Here is an 18,273-nt window from a genome sequence, read left to right on the forward strand (position 1 = left end):
CTCCGTCCCCCCCTTTCCCCGGGAGCATCTCCTGCTCCCCCCTTCCTGTCAGAGCCCTCTGGGCCGAATCCCAGGCCTGGAGACCCAGCTCAGGGCCCCTGGGCACCCCCGGAGGCGGCATCCGGAGCCCAGTGCCCGGGCCCCCCGCCTCCGCCCTAGACCAAGCTGTTGAGAGACAGAGAGAGTGCTCGTGGCAGAGAGGGCAGAGGGCCGACGGGCAGGAGGCATTGAGGCTCTGCCCGAACTCAGCAGGCTTCATTTCCCAGCCCGGCCCTCCGTGCCACCCCCTCTCTCCCTGTGTCTCTGCCCTGAGAACAGCGCCAAGGTCTTTCTCACCCCTGAGAACCCTCACGCTCTGTAAATTCCCAAATGCCAGCCTCCTGCCCACGAAGAGAAGGGAAAGACATCTTCCCCTCTGGATCCTTGCCCCTCCCCAGCTCATCTGCAGACCTGACCCAAGCAGGGAGCCTGGAGCCAAAGAGAATGGTCCCCGGGGGCTACAGACTCCCACCCCAGGTAAGTGCAATCCATCCACAGACTTGACAGGGACTGAGGACATTTCTGTAGGCATGGTCTATGAAGCTGGCAGTGCTACTCATATGGATTATTTCTTTATACGAACGGGCATGAAGTTGCATCCACTAGTAACCACCCTGCTCTGCTTCTCTACTTCTAACTGATTCTGTGACACCCTAAGATCTGGAGTATTAACCCATCTGCCCCCAAATTATCGTCCTTACCTGTTTGTTAAATTCTCCCTCATTCCAGCAGACTCACAAGGACAACCAGTTCATTCCCTAATCTCTGTTCCATGGGAATCATGTCTTTGCTTTCTTTATGCCTGCCTAGCTCCCCCTCCTCTCTATTTATTGTGGCCAAGCTATCCCTTGTGGCAATTGAAGGTTCACAAAACCCCTTCATTCTCAGTCAGACCTGAGTCAGAGCCCTGAAGGCTTCCCTAAGTCTTGTCCTCGGTAGGATCTGGTTTCCTTCCTTATGTCTTTTAATTTTTTAATAGGTTATCATCCCATCTATGTTAGTAATAAAATTGTTAAATATTACAAATATTATCTTGTCATAGAATTACAAACAGTTTACCCTTATTGAATTTCTTTTACTTTTCCTCTTTTTTGGTTCTTTTTTATTTTCCTTGAGTCTTGTATTTAGAGGTCAAGTTTTTCTTCAGTTCTAATCTTTTCATGAAAAATGCTTGAAAACTCTCTATTTTAAATTTTTTCCCTTTGAAAGATTATATTCACTTTTCCTGGGTAAGTGATTCTTGGTTGTAATGCTGGCTCCTTTGACTTCTGGTATATCACCTTCTAAGTCCTCTGGTATCTTAATATGGTAGTTACCAAATCTGTGTAATCCCACCTGGAGCTCCATGATATTTGAATTTTCTTTTTGGCTGCTTGCAGTACTTCTTCCTTTTTGTGATAATTGCTTTCAGCCAGTATAGTAATTCTTTCATTTTATCTTCTGGATCTGTTTCTCATTCCAATAAGAAACTAAATATTCCCTTTTTGAATTTTTTTGATTTTGTTTTATCCTATCATAATGTCTTATACAGTCATTAATTTTTACTTACTCAATTCCAAATTTTAAAGAATTATTTTCTTCATTTAGTTTTTGTACTTTTCCATTTGGCCAACTTAATATTATATGGATTTATTTTCTTGGGTAAATTTTTGTAGATTGTTTCATCATGCTATTGACTTTTTTATGATTATTTTGTATTAGTCCCATTTTTTCTTGCAATTTTTCTTTTACTTCTCTAATTTTCTTTTTTTAAAATGCTCTTGGAGCTCTTCTAGGAATTGTTTTAGGACCTGTGACCAAATTACATTTTTTGGTTGAGGCCTCACATGGAACCATTTTGACACTATTGTCTTCTAATTATTCCTTCTTCTCTTAATACTATAATAACTTTCTGTAGTCAATTTCTTTTTTATTGTTATTTGCTCATTTTTTTGGCCTTTTTTAAACTTGTTTTTTTTTAAGGTTTTTTTTTGTAAGGCAAATGGGGTTAAGTGGCTTGCCCAAGGCCACACAGCTAGGTAATTATTAAGTGTCTGAGACTAGATTTGAACTCAGGTACTCCTGACTCCAGGGCCGGTGCTTTACCCACTTCGCCACCTAGCCACCCCTTAAACTTGTTTTATGTGAAAGTTGGACTCTGGTCCTACATTGTCCTATGCTGTCTATGTTGTGGTTCAGGATCTTACTGCTATTTCTCACTGGGCTTCAGGGCTTAGTTGCTTGCTTTCATTATAGGGTAGGCTTTCCCATTTGCCCTGGTATGGTATTATTTCTATGCTTATTTTAAATGTTTTTCTAATTTTTTTCCTTTTTAAAAAAGGTTTTAAAAATTTATTTTCCAACTGAATGCACAAATAGTGTTCAACATTCATTTTTTTGTGATGTATTTGAGTTCCACATTTTTCTCCCTCCTCTTGGCAACAAGTAGCTCAATATAGGTTATACGTGTGTAACTATGTTAAACATATTTCCATATTAACCATGTTGTGAAAGAAAAATCAGAACGAAATGGAAAAAGCATGAGTGGGAAAAATAACATAAAACAAATTTTAAAAATTGAAAATGGTATGCTTTGGTGTACATTCAGACAGTACATTCAGGAACAAAAGTTCCTTCTCTGGATGTGTATATTTTCCATTACAAATCTGTTGGAATTGTCCTTGATCACTGAATTGTTGAGGGGAATTAAGTATGTCATAATGGATCATCACACAGTCATGCTGTTCATGTGTACAATATTCTCCTGGTTCTGCTCACTTCACTTAGCATGAGTTCATACAAGTTTTTCTAGGCTTTTCTGGAAATTTGCCAATTCATAATTTCTTACAGAACAGTAGTAGTCCATCACATTCATAAACCACAGTTTGTTCAGCTATTCCCCAATTGATGGGGAATTTCCAATTCTTCATGCTACAAAAAGAGTGCTATAAATATTTTTGTACATATGGGATTTTTTTCCCTTTCTTATGATCTCTTTGGGATATAGATCTAGTAGTAATATTGCTGGATCAAAGAGTATGCACGGTTTTATTACCCATAGTTCAAAATTACTCACCAGAAAGGTTGGATCAGTTGTCTTGCTAAGTTTTAAAAGTTTATATTCATTTTAGTAATCTTTTCTTTTTCTATATTCTGAATGTATGGTAAAGGGTTGCTTTAGCTGAATCCCAGAAATTTTGATAAGTTGTTTAATCATTATTTTCAGATTTTTTTAGATTTTTGCAAGGCAATGGGGTGAAGTGACTTGCCCAAGGCCACACAGCTAGGTAATTATTAAGTATCTGAGGCCAGATTTGAACTCAGGTATTCCTGACTCCAGGGCCAGAGCTCTATCCACTGCGCCACCTAGCCAACCCCCAGATTTGTTTTTTGACATTATTTTATAGGTCATTGTTTTCGATTTGTTTCTTTTGTTTATGGTTCCTAAATCAATTCCTCTTCTTATTTCATTATGGAATGAAAGGCTGTCTTGATTATTTCTGTTTAAAAATGTGTTTGTAATGTTTCATTTTTGTAGAAGATACATGTGCTGCAAAGAACTATGCATGTTCCTGAGTTGTCCCATTAAGAAGATGCTGTAAGGCTTTGAACTCTAGTTTCTTCAGAAATTCCACATTTCTAACTCCTTGTTTTTCTTCCCACTTCCTCCTGTAGATTCCCTTTCCTCATTTACCCTTCAACTAGTCCTGTTCCTCAGTTTTTAAATTTCATTTATTTGGGTGCCCTTTCCACTAAGCATTTCTCTTATTCTCTTCATCATTCATCCTCTCTTTGTTTTGCTTCAATTCTCCTTTTCTCATCCATAGCCTGTCTAATCATCTGTTCTCCCTTATGTCTGTGGATTTCATGCAATCAAAGCCTCCAAGGTCTCCATTCTAAGCTCTGCCCTCTGGGTGCTTCTTGCCTCTGACTTGTTATACTAGCCCTATGAAGGTCCTTTTTCCATGGCTCCATTTTTCCAGATGTCAGAGAGGACAGTGCTCCATGGCAAGGAGCATCTCCTCCTGATCTTAGCCCTCCCCCCACTTTTTCTGCAGGCCCCGGAAAATAACCTTAACCTAAGTCACATATATCCTTAGAACTAGGACTGAAACACACACACACACACACACACACACACACACACACACACACACACACACACACACACTTATGTATATGTATGTACAAAGCTATATAAATTACAAATGATGTAAATAGAAAGATCAATGGATAAATACAGTTGCCTATCAGCTGCAAATTTCTTATTCCCCCCACAGGATGCTTTGTATTCCAACTCTTCACCTTTCTACTGGCTAGAATTCCCTTGCCCCAAGTAATCTAAAGACTACTTGTCTCTTCCAGAATGATATTTGCTTGACTTTCAAAGCCCTTCCCAACATGGCCCCATCTCACCTTTCCAACTGTCTTCACAGCTTGAATGTCCTGTGTGAAATAAAGAATACAAGGACACTGACCTGTTGATGAGTAGTAGCTCAGTGGTGCAGTGGACAGAGCACTTGCCCTGGAGTCAGAAGGACCTGAGTTCAAATGTGCCCTCAGACATTTGCCACTAACTAGCTGTGTGACTTGGGCAAGTCTCTTTTCCCCAGTTGTTTCATATGGGTCCATCTCCAGTCATCCTGAACCTTCTCTGGCCACTGGATCCAGTTGGCTCCAGAGGAGAAATTAAGGCTGGTAACTTAGCAGAGTACTCACCTCTCCAATCCGATTTTTGTACATGTTCTAGCATCACCTGCCTGATATCATTCATGGTCTTCTTGAAGAACAAAAGATAAATATACTCATCAACCTTATCATCATCATCATTATTTCTGCTTATATCTGGTACTCCATACATGAAATGTTCTCTCTTCTCTTTGGGCTTAACTCTGATGGGCTTAACTGAAGAGTTTGGACTTAGAAATGAAAGAGTTAACTGTGATATTATATAGTACTTAGTTTTGTGTGGAAAGAGGTCCCAGACAGAATTGCTAATATAAGCATGTATGTGTATGCTAACCTCATTATGAGACTATGTTCTCAGACAGAACATAATCTTGCTCCTTGTCTCAAAGGCTCCTAGCTCTCCCTTCCTTCCTCTCAAATTTCATCCTTAGAAACTTGCAAATGGGCTAGTAAGGTCCAAAATTTTTCATTATTAGCAATCCCTTTCCCTTCTATAGTCAGTCAGCTAGCTTCTATCCTACTTGTCTCCCCTTTGCTTTTTATGGATTAACAAAAAGCTTTGGCTAAAACAGAATCCTGTCTACATGAGTTCTCCTATAATGTCTTTGAACAGGGAGGCGGGGTGGGGAAGGAGGTGGCTAGAACTTTTCTGAGTTCCTTCTCTCAACACCTCCTGGCTTCTCTGGCTTCTTTCTTCCAGAGAATAATTTTTTCAAAACCTTCCTCTCTTCCATACTTCCCCAGTGCCTTTCCTTGGAGATTTCCATGATCTCATAGGATCAAGGACAATATAATTGGTTACAGAACTGAGACACAGAGAACAATCTGATTGGATAGAAGTTTGGTTACACAAAGCCAACGGTGCTCTTTCTTCTTCTGAGTACAAGAAATGATCCCTGTTTGAGTCCAGTGCAAAGTTGTGGCCCAGATATTTGGACAGCAAATTAGGCTTCCTTTTAGGATGTCTTGGTGGCATCAAGACCCTAGATTCATCTCCATTGTGTCCACTTTGGTCAAAATAATTTTTACTAAACTAATCTCTAATCTGGGTGAAACAGAGCAGATCAAAGACAGTAATCATGTAGCTAATTAATTACTTTCATTGCAAGGAACAGGTTTGCAAATCAAGATTGCTCCCCACCTTGCTGCAATTAAGGTAGAGAAAATATATATATATATATATATATATATATAATAGTGGGAAGGTGGATCACAAACAATCATTTTGGCAACTTGTGTGCTTTTTTTCAGGACAAGTTCATTAGTGCAGGACAATATAAGTTTCCTTGAGTCCTCTAGGAACAGTTGATTGTTGGTCTTAGGGGTACTTTATCATTTTGCTTGGTAAGGAACAGATTTTACAGTTTTCTGATTTATACATGCAAGTTCAGGTCAGGGAAAAACATGCAGGCTTGTCAGGGTTAACAGATTACTCCAGGGTGCTTCGTTCTCTCTGACTCCCAAGCCCAAGTTTCCTGGGAAAAGGATTTCTAAAACCTAAGTTATTAGTAAATCCATTGCACATATCATATTGATCAATTTGAAAACCATAATTCTCTTGACATATGCATCCCCTAATGTGAGCCAATTCCTTGAGGCAAAAGTAGAACAGTGATTAGCAAAGGGGATTTTTATACTTGACCCATTCCTGACCAGCTAAATATTGAACCAAATTCAAATTCGGAGGAAAAAAAACCACTTAATTTTAAGTTTATTGTAATCTGAAATAAATGATAGTGGATCAATTCAATCTTCTTACAGGATAGGTCACCTTGGGATACATTCTGGGCTCCAAAGCTCTCTGAAAACATTCTTCTGTTCCCTCCTTGGGAATAGTCTTTCATTATTCCAATACCTTATGTAGAATTTTTATTTCTGAATTGAATTATTAAATTTAACCATTATCCCTCCTGGAATTTGCAGGGATTCCTGAAAGTGACCTGTGAATTCTTTCAATTGGAGTTCCATTTTCTTTTCTTTTTTTTAACTTTTTTTTTGTATTTTGTTTTATTTTATTTTTTTAATTCTCATTTTGTACAAATGGGGTTTTTTTACATTAATAAAATATTCTTGCTTAAGAGTAAACAAAATACCCCTCCCCCCATGAATATAGACTTTCTTGGGTGATAAAGGGGAGAGAAAAAATTAAAATTAAAAAAAATAATACTACTAATTGTAGGTACGGCCAGGTGGCGCAATGGACAAAGCACCAGCCCTGGAGCCACGAGCACCCGAGCCCACATCCAGCCCCGTAGCCCCAACAATCACCCAGCCATGTGACATGCAAGCCACCCGAACCCCACTGCCCTGCAAAAACCAAAAAGAAGAAAATAAAATAAAATAGTAATAATAGTAGGGGTGGCTGGGTAGCAGACAGAGCATTGGCCCTTGAGCCAGGAGCACCCGGGTCCAAATCTGGCCTCAGACACCCAAAGATCACCCTGCTATGTGGCCCCAGGCAGGCCACCCAGACCCATTTGCCCTGCACCCTCCCCCAAATAATAACAATAAAAAATGTGCTTCAGTCTTTGTTCCAACACCAACAACTCTGTCATGGGTGGATCACATTCTTTACGATAAGTCTATTGCAAAAGTTACTTCCATATTTTTCCAACATTGCCATTGCTGATCACAACTCCCTTCTTTCTTATTTCTCTATTACCATGTATTATATTTTCTCTCTCCTTTCACTCTAACTCTGTTGTAGGGTCTCTGAGTGGCGCAGCAGACAGATCCCTGGTCCTGGGGCCAAGAAGCCCTGAGCCCCCATACCACCCCTTAGGCCCAGAATCCACCTGGCCCTATGGTCCGGGAAAGGCCTTCCAATCCCAGCCCCTTGCAAGAAGTAAAAAAGAAAATGCGTTATATCTGACCACTCTCCCCCCATGGTCCATCCTCTCCTCCTTTATTCACATCCCCACCCCTTCCCCTTGCTCCCCCCTCCTTCTTACTCCAGATGTCTGTACCCCATTGAGTATATATGCTGTTTCCTCTCCTAGCCACCTCTGATGAGAGCAAAGGTTCCCTCATCCCCCCTTCCATATCATTGCAATAGCTCATTGTAGTAAAGAAAAATCTTATTTGAAATATCTTGGCCTATTCCCCCTCTCCTTTTTCTTTCTCCCATTCCATTTCCCTTTTTTCTATTGACTCCATTTTTACACCATATTTTATCTTTGAATTCAGCTTTCTCCTGTGCTTCAACTATAAAAGCTCCCTCTACCTGCTCTATTAACTGAGAAGGTTCATATGAGTATTATCAGTGTCATTTTTCTATGCAGGAATACATGCAGTTCATCATTAAGTCCCTCATATTTTCCCCCTCTCCTCTAATCTCCATGCTTCACCCGAGTCCTGTATCTGAAAATCAAACCTTCTGTCCAGCTGTGGCCATTCCAAAAGGAACATTTGAAATTCCCCTGGTTCATTGAAAGTCCATCTTTTTCCCTGGAAGAGGACATTCAGCCTTTCTGGGTAGTTCATTCTTGGCTGCATTCTAAGCTCTTTTGCCTTCCAGTATATTGTATTCCAAGCCCCACGAGCTTCCAATGTAGTTGCTGCTAAGTCTTGCTGCAGCTCCATGATATTTGAACTGTGTCCTTCTGGCTGCTTGTAATATTTTCTCTTTGACTTGGAAGTTCTGGAACTTGGCTATAATATTCCTAGGGGTTGGTTTTTTGGGATCTCTTTCTCGGGGGGATCGGTGGATTCTCTCCATTTCTATTTTGCCCTCTGCTTCTAGAATATCAGGGCAATTTTCCTGTAGTAATTCTTTGAAAATGATGTCAAGGCTCTTTTCCTGATCATGACTTTCAGGTGTTCCAATAATTTTTAAATTATCTTTCCTAAGTCTGTTTTCCATATCAGTTGTTTTTTCGATGAAATATTTCACATTTTCTTCTAATTTTTCATTTTTTTGGTTTTGAAGTATTGATTTCTGATTTCTGGTAAATTCATCAATCTCCCTGAATTCTATTCTTTGTCTGAAGGATTTGTTTTCCTCAGAGAGTTTTCTTATCTCTTTTTCCATCTGGCCAATTTTGCTTTTTAAGGCATTCTTCTCCTCAATAACTTTTTGAACTGTTTTATCCATTTGACGTAAGCTGGTTTTTAGCATGCTATTTTCTTCAGCATTTTTTTGGATTTCCTTGACTAAGATGCATACTTCATTTTCATATTTTTCCTGCATCTCTCTCCTTTCTTTTCCCAGTTTTTCTTCCAACTCCCTCATTTGATTTTCAAAGTCTTTTTTGAGCTCTGTCATAGCCTGAGCCCAATTTCTGTTTTTCTTGGGAGTCTTTAGATGCAGGAGCTTGTGCTTCCCCATCTTCAGACTGAGTATTTTGATCTTTCTTGGGCTCATATACAAAATATTTCTCAATGGTCTTCCTCTTGTTTCTCTGCTTGTTCATTTTCCCAGCCTGGGCCTGTTTTTGGGGTGCTTCCTGAGCTTTTGGGACACTCCCACGAGGGTCTCAGTGTGTGAGGTTCTGTCCTCCCTCCTGGTCTGTGAATGACCATATGTGCCCCCCTCTGCCACGGGGCTGAGGTGGGGGGAGCCCTGCTGTTCTATTGGGGGGCCCTAGACTGCTATCAGGATCTGAATGTGGTCAGAGCCCCAGAGTCCTGTTCCAGGGGCAGAGGACAGAGCTCTGCAATCTCTCTCTTCACTCCCCTCCCTCAGCTCAATGGGCTCATGCCCTGGAGGCTCCTGCTTACAGGCTTTACCTGCTTCTGTTTCTGGATCTGGGCTGCTGAAAGACCAAACTGCTGGCTGTGTGCCCTGAGGGCTGGACAACACTTGCTCACTCTGGCAGAGGTCCCCCGGTGTTCCCCCACTTTGTGCCCGGTGCTCCCCAGGGTGCAGCTCAGGAGACTCCCCTGCTGCTGGACTCCCAGTGTCCTGGGGCTGCCTCCGGGAGGCTGAAGTTCTTTCCCTCTGGCAGGCCACCCCTCTGGCGGGCCACCCCTCCGACCCCGGGGAGCAGAGCCTTTCTGCTCTTTTCCAGGTTACCTTGAGTAAGAGAACTGCCTCACTGGGTCCCTTTGTGGGTTCTGTCTCTCAAAAGTTTAGTTAGAGTCCTTAGTTTCAAGTTTTATCAGAGAGCGCCTAAGATTTGATCCCTTCTTGTCCGAGTTCCATTTTCTAGATGCAGAAGTTCTGGCAGTTCTCTTGATTATTTTGTTCATGATTGTGTTCATGTTTCCCAGTCAAGTTTGAGGCCTATGATCCTTAAATTAACTGTGCATCCTGCCTTTGAATAAAGTATGTTTTCTTCAGTAGTGGCCAGATTTTCTTTTAAATGTTTTTGGTTTTTGCTTCTCTTCTTCTAGGTTGTCCTTCACTTTTGTGATTTCCAAACTATTGTTCTCCCTTTTCTTTGGAGAAGCTTGTCATAGCAGATTAAAGATTTTTTAATTCCCCTAGCCTCAAGTCACTGACAGTTTAATAGAAGAAGAATACTCAAAAGAGGGAAAGAAAAGAAAACAGTGAGAGAAGATCCCAGTATAGGGGCATGGTGGACAAGTCAGTCAGAGAAGTCTCAAAGAAGTAGAACCACATGAGAAATGAGGAGATGTCTGAGATGAACTTTTTTCTTCAAAGGAGGTTTGGAGTTTGATGGTTTCAAATGTGGATTCTGACATTCATAAAGGGTGTCAATTTTCTTCTGTAATTTGATGATGGTCAGACTAGAGGAATTTTGGAGTGTACTTCAACTCTATGTCCTATGACTCTTGATAATTTAGGAGTTGGTGACATTCAAGGATGTGGCTGTGGACTTCACCCAGGAGGAATGGGGCCTCTTGAACCATCCTCAGAAGGAATTATACAAAGAGGTCATGCTGGAGAATGCACGGAATCTGTTTTTTGTGGGTAAGGATTCTTCCCCCAGGAACTCAGTCTCCATTCCCTAGTGTGCAGGGTTTGGGGCATTTACCAATTATTAGGAAGAGAAAAAATGGTGGTTTCCTGTGTCTAAGAGACAGGATCCTTCTGCTCTCCATGTGATGTAAAAGGGCTTTGCATTGTGTGATATAGGTTTCCATTGTTGCTTCTGAAGTTCTAGGTAGCTTCAGGTCAAAACTCAAAAATCAATTTGGAAGCATCTCAGATGTAGAACTAATCTCAGGTTATTTAATCTAACCTCTGCTTCCTTGCAATATAAGCACTGGTGAGTGAGTGCAGATACAAATGTTTGAATACAATGGAGTGATTCTCAAAAACAGCAGTTCTGTATCCATAGTCTGTTCCCTAAAGAGAAATAAATTACAAGTTTCTTTCCAAGCTCATCTTTGATTCCTCTGCCTAGGGCTTCCAGTTCCCAGAGAAGATATGATCTCTTATTTTGAACAAAGGGAAGCCCCCTGGATGGTGGAGCCAGAAGGCCTGAGGAACTGTGGTCCAGGTAAGGGAGGTGAAGGCAGGTATAGGAGAGCTGTGATTACAAGAGGTTTGTATGTGGTGTAGGGAAGCACATTCTGGATTTGGGGTTTTACCTTGGATTCCTTTTTTCAGCTTTTTTTTAGTGGTGGCTTCCTGGGAAAGTCCCTGACCAATGAGCAGCCTCATTTTTCTTGTTTTTAAAATGAGGGGATTAGGTTCTATGGCCTTTCATTTCCCTTCTAGTGATCTATGTTTGAGTTTGTAAGAAATTATTATTTGAAAATTGGAGGCATGGACCTCTCCTGAAAGTGTAAAAAGGGGTTAAGTTATCTAATTTGAGCTTTTTCTTAGAACTTCTTCAAGGCAACATTTATTAAGAGCGTGCAACAGGCCAGGCCCTTAGTAAAAAAAAAAAAAAAAAAAAAAAAAAAAAAAGATTGATTTTAGCAGTGGCACATGACAAGTAGTATATTAAAGGATAAATGAACTTGAAGGTCAATTGCACATATTACTCTATTGGTTTTTAAAAACAATATTTTTATAAACCATCTTTGTAAGGGTAGAATTTCTTCTACTTTTTTTTTCTACTGCTGGCAAACCAGCTATACTTTTACTGAAACTACTGAATGACTAATCTGTACTGCCAAATAATTTCTTAGAGAAACTGCCAGGGAGACAGTCACATAAGCAGAAGATAAACCTGCCTGCTGGCAGGTCACCTTGCCTCAAGTCTCCCTAATCCAGTCATTCCTCCACCACATTGTCAGGTTCATCCTTCTATAGCTTTCACCAGACCGTCACCGCCTAATCAACAACCTCCAGTGACTGCCCAAAGGTTCAAATATATAATCCTCTCTAGAGCAGCCAAAGCACTTTACTACCAACCCTTCCTTTACCCTTCTGGTCTTCTTTTATTTTATTTTCCCTCCATAAGGAGGATTTGGGCTTGCTGTTGACAATTTGCAGGTGAACAAAGACACCTTCCTGGAAGTCTGGAAACAATTAGATGTCAAGTTGAAAGAATATGTTGCACTTTAGTCTGAAGCAGCATATGGTGTGATCATGGCCTGGTCCCCAAAAGCATCATATGTTTCTCTTTACCTGGGAAAACAAAATGTAACAGTTTACACTCTGCTGATGAAAGAAAGGGGATTTAATTATGAATGTGTGTATAGGTGACTGGCTATGTGTATTTAGTATATGTTTTTTTTTAATAGGAGAGATAAGACTTGAAATAAAAGAGACTCCTGCAGAGATAAGCCTTTCTGAGGAAGAAACTCAGAAGCAAAGATTCATGAGTGAGGATCTCTATGACTACACTTGGAGAGAAATCAGTACTGTACCTCAAAGATTCCACACGGGAGAGATACCTTATGAATGTAATCAATATGCAAAAACTTATAAAAAGAAAGATACACTTGCTGAACATCAGAGAAACCACACAAGGAAGAAATCTTATGAATGTAATCAATGTGGAAAGACTTTCATTCAGAGGGCCCATCTTGCTGTACATGAGAGATTCCACACTGGAGAGAAACCTTATGAATGTAATCAGTGTGGAAAGACTTTCACAACAAGCTCCAATCTTGCTGTACATCAGAGAATCCACAGTGGAGAAAAACCTCATCAATGTAGTCAGTGTGGAAAGACTTTTAGACACATCTCCAGTCTTGCTGTACATCAGATAATCCACACTGGGGAGAAACCTTATGCATGTAATCAGTGTGGAAAGACTTTCTTTCATAAGGCTTATCTTACTGTACATCAGAGAATCCACACTGGAGAGAAACCTTATGAATGTAATCAGTGTGGAAAGACCTTTAGACACAACTCCAGTCTTGCTGTACATCAGAGAATTCACACTGGAGAGAAACCTTATGAATGTAATCATTGTGGAAAGATTTTCATTCACCGGGCCCATCTTGCTGTACATTTGAGAATCCACACTGGAGAGAACCCTTATGAATGTAATCATTGTGGAAAGACTTTCACAAACAGTTCTAGTCTTCTTCGACATCAGAGAATCCACACCGGAGAGAAACCTTATGAATGTAATCAGTGTGGGAAGACTTTCATTCAGAGGACCCATCTTGCTGTACATGAGAGATTCCACACTGGAGAGAAACCTTATGAATGTAATCAGTGTGGAAAGACTTTCACAATGAGCTCCAATCTTGCTGTACATCAGAGGATCCACAGTGGAGAGAAACCTCATCAATGTAATCAGTGTGGAAAGACTTTTAGACACAACTCCAGTCTTGCTGTACATCAGATAATCCACAATGAGGAGAAACTTTACGAATGCAACCAATGTGAAAAAACTTTCCAAAAGAAAAATAAACTTACTGAGCATCAGAGAATCCACACTGGGGAGAAACCTTATGAATGTAACCAATGTGGAAAGACTTTCTTTCAAAGGTCCTATCTTACCGTTCATCAGAGAATTCACACTGGAGAGAAACGTCATGAATGTCAGCAGTGTGGAAAGACTTTCATTCAGAGGGCCCATCTTGCTGTACATGAGAGAATCCACACAGGGGAGAAACCTTATGAATGTAATCAATGTGGAAAGACTTTTAGACACAACTCTAGTCTTGCTGTACATCACTTAATCCACACTGGAGAGAAACCTTATGAATGTAATCAGTGTGGAAAGACTTTCATTCAGAGGGCCCATCTTGCTGTACACGAGAGAATCCACATTGGAGACAAAACTTATGAATCTAATCAATGGGGGAAATCTTGCTGAAAGAAAGATACACTTTCTGAGTATCAGAGAATCCACACTAGGAAGAAAACTTATAAATGTAATCAATGTGGAAAGCCTTTCACAAGAGCTGCAGGTTTGCTGAACATCAGAGAATCCACAATGGAAAGAAGCCTCTTCACTGTAATCAGTGTGATAAGGCCTGCAAGCAAAAAGTCAACTCTTATTTTCCACCAGAGAATTCATACTAGATAAAAATCAAAAGAGTGTAATGAATAAAGTAAGTCATGGATTTGGAGTGGGAAAGCCTTCAGCCAGAGATTGTCTCTTACTTAAACGAGAGGATTCATACTGGAAAGAAGCTTTATGATTCTGCTTAATGGGGACATGCCTTTCTCAGACAGATGGAGGTTGCAAAATTGATCTTAACATCATTTTAAATTTACTTTGCCAATAACCGTGTCAAATAGTGAGAGTTCAAACCTTATGTCTCTAGTACTAGAAAATCAAATTTGGAACTTTTTAAACCAGAGAATTTCCATTTTTGTTTGCCAGTTTCCATGTTGAGGTAGGGAGGAAACTCAGATACAAACTGCAAATTAGAACTCAGTATTTATACTTGGTATTACTCATTTTCCCAATTGGAGGATAAGATTCTGGTAAGGAATTAATAACAGGATATGTTTATAAGATATATGTGGCGTCATGCAAAAAATTTCCATATTAATCATGTGAAAGAAAATATACACATACAAAAGAAAAAGACTCAAACCCTCTATCCTAACCTAATATTCCTAAAATAAAGTATACTTCAATTTGTATTGAGACACCATCAGCTCTTTCTCTGGAGATGAATATCATTTTTCATCCTAAGTCCTTCAGAATTGTTTTGGATCATTCTATAACTGAGAATAACTAATTCATTTAGAGTTGATCATCTAATATTGCCATTACTTTGTACAGAGTACATTTCAATTTGCATCCGCTCATGTGTTCAGCCATTCCCCAATTAAATCTCTTACAATACAAATCTTCTGGTGGTATTGCTAGGTCAAAGGGTATGTGTGATCTTATAGTCCTTTGGGCATAGTTCCACATTGCTCTCCAGAATGGTTGAATCTATTCACAACTCCATCAACAATGCATTAGTGTCTCACTTCCCACATCCCCTCCAACATTTGTCACCTTCTTTTTCTGACCTGTTAGCCAATCTAATATGTATGAGGTAGTATATCAGAATTGTTTTAGTTTCTATTTCTCCAATCATTACTGAGGTGAAACCATTTTTCATATGGCTATGGATAGTTTTGATTACTTCATCTGAAAACTTCATCTCTTTTGATCATATATGTTTCCTATATATTTGAAAAATGAGACCTTTATCAGAGAAACTTACTTCAAGATTTTTAAATTAACATTGCTATTGTTAATATTGCTAACTGTATTTCCCTCCATCCTATTTCTTTCCATTTATTCTTTTAACTGTCTTCTTTTACCCTGTCTCTCAAAACTGAGAATAGTTATGTCATTCACAGCTGATCATCTTGAAATGTTACTGTTACTTTGTACACAATACATTTCAATTTGCATCAACTCTTGTAAGTCCAGTTTTTTCTGAGAGCGTCCTGCTCATCATTTCTTATAGAAGAATAGTATTACATTATCAGCAGCATATCATCTGTTTCAGCCATTTCTCAATTGATGGGCATTCCTTCAATTTCCATTTCTTTACCACCAGAAAAGAGTTGCTATAACTATTTTTGCACATAATGGGTTTTTTTTTTAAATCTCTTTTCCAATACTGTGTTACTAGGTCAAAAGCTATGGCATGGTTTTATAGTTCAAAATTGTTCAATCTAATTCTACCATTCCCTCTCAGCCTTTAATTTTATTTATTAGATATGAGCAATTTATATTGAAAGATAAGGCCTGCACTGCGCTACATTTCTTTCTCTATCTTGTGGATAAGACCTTCTAAATTATCTTAGGTTGGAAATTTTTTCCTTTAGTCTTTTTTCTGGGTTCTGCCACTCTAGAATTTTCTTAAAGGTATTTGGAAGCATTTAGGTGAGAAGGAGAGCTTGGATGGGTCCCTGCCTTTATTCCACATCTGATGTTTTTCTTTTTTTTCTCTGAATGTCATTTTACTTTTTCCAATTACATGCAAAGGTGGTTTTTCACCATTTGTCTCTTTGTAAAATTTTGAGTTCTATTATGACCCCATTTGGGGTTTTCTTGGCAAAGGTACTGGAATAGTTCTACCATTTCCTTCTTCAGCTCATTTTACGCATGAGGAACTGAAGCAAAATGGGTAGTAAGTGACTTGTCCAGAGACACTTGGTTACGAAGTATCTGCACTCTCAACAACAATGAGTCTTCCAGATTTCAGGCCCAGGACTGTCCATGGCGCCAAGTCATCCCTCCTTGAGGGGAGAGACAGTTTAATCTTTATATCCTCGCCACTTAGTCTCCAGCCTGTCACATAGTAGGTGCTTTGTAACTGATTGCTTAATAAATTAGCAATTTATTACTTGATAAATTAATAAACTAAAAGTAACATGATCGAGTCCCCAGTTCAAGAGAACTGGAGGCAGTTTATTTTCTGTATTCCTACTCGTCCTCCCAAGTCTAGGAGTCTGTAGAGATTAAGGGAGCTGCTCCGTGTAGGTCAATACATAGTGTGGCGAGGTGATTTAATGGATTTCATAATCAGTGGCCAGGCAGTCCATCAGATCAAAGGCACTTCTTTCCCAAAAAATCCCAACAGAAGGAAAAGGAAAAGCCTAAAAGTAAGGTCGGTACATGCAGCAAAGTGGCCAAATGACCTCGGGTCAAGCCGAGTGCAGTGGTGACTTCTCGGACACAGCAGTCGCCGGCTCCAGGCAGGCGCCGGACACGGGCTGCACTGAATTCAGAAGCGCATCGTAATGACCCCAGAGCTCATGCGTCCGGCGCGGCGCCCGGGCAGGGCCGGGGGCAGGATGGCCCAGTCCGAGGCCTGCCAGCCTGGGCTCGGACCTCCGGGCGAGGAGGGGGCGGGGAGAGGCCTCATCCGGGGGCCCAGGCTTTGTCTGCGGGGGCGGGGCCGGATGGGAGGGGCCCTGGGGGAGGCCGGGCGCCCCGCCCCGCCCCCTTCCTGGCCTGTCTGGCCTCCCCGCCCCCCACGCCCGCGGCGCCGCAGCCAGGCCCCGCCCCGCGGCCCTCCTGCCGCCAATCCCCGCCGCCCTTGCGGGCCGGGGGCGGTCCCTCAGCCTGCACAGGCGCACTGGGCTCCGCGTCACCTCCCCCTGACCCTGGGGGCGTCCCCCGCCTCCTTCCACTTGCGGGGTGCGCTCCTCGGCCCCTCCCTCTGCCCCCCGAGCTCTGAGGGCCCCTCCTCGATGGGGGTGCTGGGGAGGGGGCTGCAGCTGGGAGCCCGGCGCCCGCCCCGCCTCTCGGGAGGGGAGCAGAGGGGGGCAGACAGGGCCAGGGGCTCCCCGCCCCCCCGGGCCTCGCCCTCCGCCGCCCCCCGGGCCCGCCTCCCGCCCCGGAAGAGAGAGACGCTGGAGACCCCTGCCCAAGGGGCCTTGCCTGGGGGCCCGGAGGCCGGGGCCATGGCCCCCGGGACCCCCCGCCCCCCACCCCAGGTGAGTGCGGCCTCGGGAGCCGGGGAGAGACGGCCCCCCGCCCCCCGTTGTCCGCCACGTGCCCCCGCCCGCGGCCCCGCCTTTGTTCCCCGAGGGGCCCCCAGCCGAGTCGGAGCTGCCTGCGGACCCCCGACTTCCATCTCGGCCTTTCCCGCGAAAAGCGCGCTCCGGCCTAGCCCCGGGCCCCCGGCGCCCCCCAGCCGGGCCAGTCCTTGGGGGCCCGGCTCGGGCCCGGCCGGGGGGCGCCTGCAGCGCCGGGACCGAAGCCCCCGTCCTGAGAACGCCCCCCGCGCTGTTCTCCCCTCACCCCGCTGCCCCGCTCGCTGTCAGTCCCCCCACCCCCTTCTCTTGGCCCCCTGGGAGGTCAGAGGAGGTTTCTGTGTCCCGAATGTGGCGTCTTTGGAGCCAATCCAGACTGCCCCCCCCCATTATAACTGCTCTTCTTGTCGCACGATTTGCCCCATTTTATCTCCCTCCCTTTTCTTCCAGCGCAGTTTTCTTCCTCATTCCTTTTTGTGTGTGTGTTGTTTTGTTTGGGGGGGACAATAACAAAAGTCATTTTATCTGCACATCCTCATTGCTTTTTGCCTTGGATAGTAAGGATTGTGAGAGTTACAAATAGGATCTTGCCATAGAGACATTGTTTTGGAATTTCTTACTTTTTCTCTTTCTTGGTTTTATATTTCCCCTGAGTCTTTATTTGAAAGATCCAGTGCTTTCTTCAGCTGTAGTCTTTTAGGTAAGAATGCTGGAAAGCCCTCCATTTTTTTTCAGATCTGTTTTTTCCTTGAAAGATTATATTTGCTTTTTCTGGGCAGGTGATCTTTGGTTATAACTCTGACTCTTGT

The 18,273-nt window shown here is 42.2% G+C and overlaps 2 protein-coding genes across 2 annotated transcripts in view; both read left to right on the forward strand.

Moving 5' to 3' along the window:
* The first annotated feature begins 184 nt into the window (after window positions 1–184).
* On the forward strand, window positions 185–13,936 carry LOC141490501 (uncharacterized). The gene is made up of 4 exons (XM_074190483.1): window positions 185–516; window positions 10,456–10,582; window positions 11,019–11,114; window positions 12,310–13,936. Exons 1-4 carry the CDS (start codon window positions 370–372, stop codon window positions 13,839–13,841), a joined length of 1,902 nt encoding a protein of 633 aa, XP_074046584.1. The 5' UTR covers window positions 185–369; the 3' UTR covers window positions 13,842–13,936.
* A 3,151-nt stretch (window positions 13,937–17,087) lies between these two features.
* Window positions 17,088–18,273, forward strand: part of LOC141490499 (uncharacterized) — a 43,612-nt gene continuing 42,426 nt past the window's right edge. The window contains exon 1 of the mRNA XM_074190481.1: window positions 17,088–17,425. Within this exon, the coding sequence (XP_074046582.1) occupies window positions 17,180–17,425 (246 nt within the window). The 5' untranslated portion in view covers window positions 17,088–17,179. The remainder of the gene's footprint in view (window positions 17,426–18,273) is intronic.

Source organism: Macrotis lagotis, chromosome 6, assembly GCF_037893015.1.
Source record: "Macrotis lagotis isolate mMagLag1 chromosome 6, bilby.v1.9.chrom.fasta, whole genome shotgun sequence".
In the NCBI taxonomy this organism is placed as follows: Eukaryota; Metazoa; Chordata; class Mammalia; order Peramelemorphia; family Peramelidae; genus Macrotis; species Macrotis lagotis.